The sequence below is a fragment of the Amaranthus tricolor genome, chromosome 14, assembly GCF_026212465.1.
Source record: "Amaranthus tricolor cultivar Red isolate AtriRed21 chromosome 14, ASM2621246v1, whole genome shotgun sequence".
NCBI lineage: Eukaryota > Viridiplantae > Streptophyta > Magnoliopsida > Caryophyllales > Amaranthaceae > Amaranthus > Amaranthus tricolor.
This window is the reverse complement of record NC_080060.1, coordinates 11,007,946-11,010,460: the sequence shown is the minus strand read 5'-3', so window position 1 is coordinate 11,010,460 and position 2,515 is coordinate 11,007,946. Positions and strand designations below refer to the sequence as shown.

The 2,515-nt window shown below is 32.0% G+C and overlaps 1 protein-coding gene across 1 annotated transcript in view; it reads left to right on the top strand.

Moving 5' to 3' along the window:
• The first annotated feature begins 202 nt into the window (after positions 1 to 202).
• LOC130799921 (plant intracellular Ras-group-related LRR protein 5-like) overlaps positions 203 to 2,515 on the top strand; it is a 3,219-nt gene continuing 906 nt past the window's right edge. Inside the window, exons 1-2 of the mRNA XM_057663220.1 lie at positions 203 to 645; positions 2,095 to 2,515. The exon at positions 2,095 to 2,515 is cut by the window's right edge and continues 496 nt beyond it. Of these exons, the coding sequence (XP_057519203.1) occupies positions 381 to 645; positions 2,095 to 2,515 (686 nt within the window). The 5' untranslated portion in view covers positions 203 to 380. The remainder of the gene's footprint in view (positions 646 to 2,094) is intronic.

The following is a 2,515-nucleotide window of genomic DNA, read 5'->3' as shown; positions in this document are numbered from 1 at the left end:
TCAACTTATTGTTCGCATTTTGAATTCCTTAGTTTTAATTTCACAAATTTTTAATTTTGATTTAGTGTTTTTAGAGTGATAAAAGTGTTATTTAGTGATATTAGAGTGTTTTATATAAATTTTAAATCCAAGGACATTTTCGTCAATTTATTAAAATAGGAGTGACAATAAAATAAAAAGGATAGCGCCGTTTAAAGATTAGGCGGAAAAACTAGACACGGTCCTCACTCTTGTGCCCAAATTCATACCCAAATTTGGCCATGGCTGTCGTACCTAACATAGATCACTGAGCAAGGAGTGAAGAACAGGAACTGATCCGATTTACAAATCTCTTTAATTTTTCCTTCATCCATTCAAAAATCTCATCTTTTCCTTTCGGCATGAATGAGCAAAGAAATGAGGAAACCCAATTGATTGAAATCGAAGAAACATTTCAGAGATTGGAGGAGCTCATTCAAAAGGTTGATGATAGCGTTGTTTCTGAGGATACCCAGATGGAAAACTTGATCAATTTGGAGTACCCAGATGAGAATAATGATCAAAAAGTTGAAATTAGTGATGGGATTTTGATGAATATGGTGGAAATTGATGAAAATTTGGCTAGAAGTTCTGTTGATAGTTCACTTTCAATTCAATCATTCAAAGGTTAATTACTTTTTTTCTTAATTATTAGGTAGTATTGCTTTGGTTCAATCATGCAATAGTGCTGTAATTGTTCTTGATTATATGATTTTGACAGATTTAGAGTTTTAAAGTAAATTGGTTGACCTTAAAATTTTTAGTTTAATAGATCCATCAATCATCAAAAGAGGAAAAAAGATCAAACCTTGAAGTTTTAGCTACATGAGGAATTATACCTTGATTTAGCATTTGAGAATGTTTACTTTTTGGGATCTATTTTAGTTTTCTTTTTCATTATAGAAAAATGTTACACTATGATTATTTCTTATTCTTGATTATTGGGTAATAATGCTATGTATCAACTATGCAGTAGTGCTATAATTATTCTAGATCATTTGCATTGGATAGTATTTAGGACCCGTTTGGTAACCGGTACTAAATGGTGGGAATGATAATAGAAATTTAGTGTAATTTTAGTAGAAATATCTCTTGACAAGTTTAATGGCCTTGGTAAAACTCCTTCACCAATCTTATTATCTTTACAAATTTTTTACAAATGCATTATGATTAAAATATATAGTATTAGGTGATTACGGAAAATTACGAAAAAAGAACTTTTTGGTCATTCCACGTAGTAACCCTAAGGTTTTGAATTTTCCATGTGATAACTAAAACTTTTAAAAAATTCACGCGGTAACCTTGAGGTTTACCAACTTCTTTTACCATAACCTTTTTGTGCGGAAAATGTTAGCAAACATTAATTTCGAAGTTAAAATGCTGCTATACACCTATTTAAACACCTATTTAAGCGACTCACCATTTCAAATTCAATTAGTTGCAACCTTTTTCCCCAAAATATAAATCCTAACTCCATCTTTGATCCAAATTACATTTTCCCCCAAATTAGGGTTATGTGATTTGGATGAAAGATGGTAGAATTAGGGTTTATGTTTTGAGAAAAAGGTTAAAACTGATGGAATTTAAAATGGTGAGTCGCGTAAATAGGCGTACAACAACCTTTAAGATTCGAAATTGACGTTACCTAACTTTTTCTGTGCGAAAAGGTCACGGTGGAAGAAGTTGGTAAACCTCAAAGTTACCGCGTGGATTTTTTAAAAGTTTTGGTTACCACGTGAAAAACACAAAACCTCAGGGTTACCATGTGGAATTTTCCAAACTTTTTTTATGTTTAAACTTTCATTATCATGGGAATGACATAAGACAAATTATAAAAATTTACACTACAAATCATTCTTATTCCTATCATTTACCAAACGGGCCATTAGAGTTTTGAGTAAACTGGTTGACCTAAAAAGTTTGATATGAAAGACCCATTAAGGCATTACTCATAAAAAGAGGAGAAAAGACTCGATCTTGAAGTTCAGCTAAATGAGAAAATTATAACTTGATTAAGCATTTAAGAATTTTAACTTTTTGTTGGGCTTTATTTTGATTTTCTTTTTCCAAATATAGGGAGATGTTACACTAAGAAGCTGAGTCTAATGGAGTTGGCAACTCTTTTTGAACATTATGCAAAATCTGGTGCATCAATCCTTGAACTTCAAGGAAAGTTAATGTCTGATGTTGAATGGCTTCCTTTAACCCTTGTAAAATTGTCAAATTTGACTGAACTTAACATATCAAAGAATGAAATCATGGCCCTTCCATCAAACATGGGTGAACTCAAGGCTTTAAAGAAGTTAAACATCGAATCGAACCAACTAATAAACCTTCCTGAATCAATTGGTGAGATAACAGGTCTCACTCACCTTGATCTTCATGGTAATAGGCTAAAATCTTTGCCATCTTCCTTTCAGAAGTTAGTAGAACTTGCCCATCTCAATTTGAGCTCGAATATGTTCAACCGATTGCCTGATTCAATCGGTAACTTGAT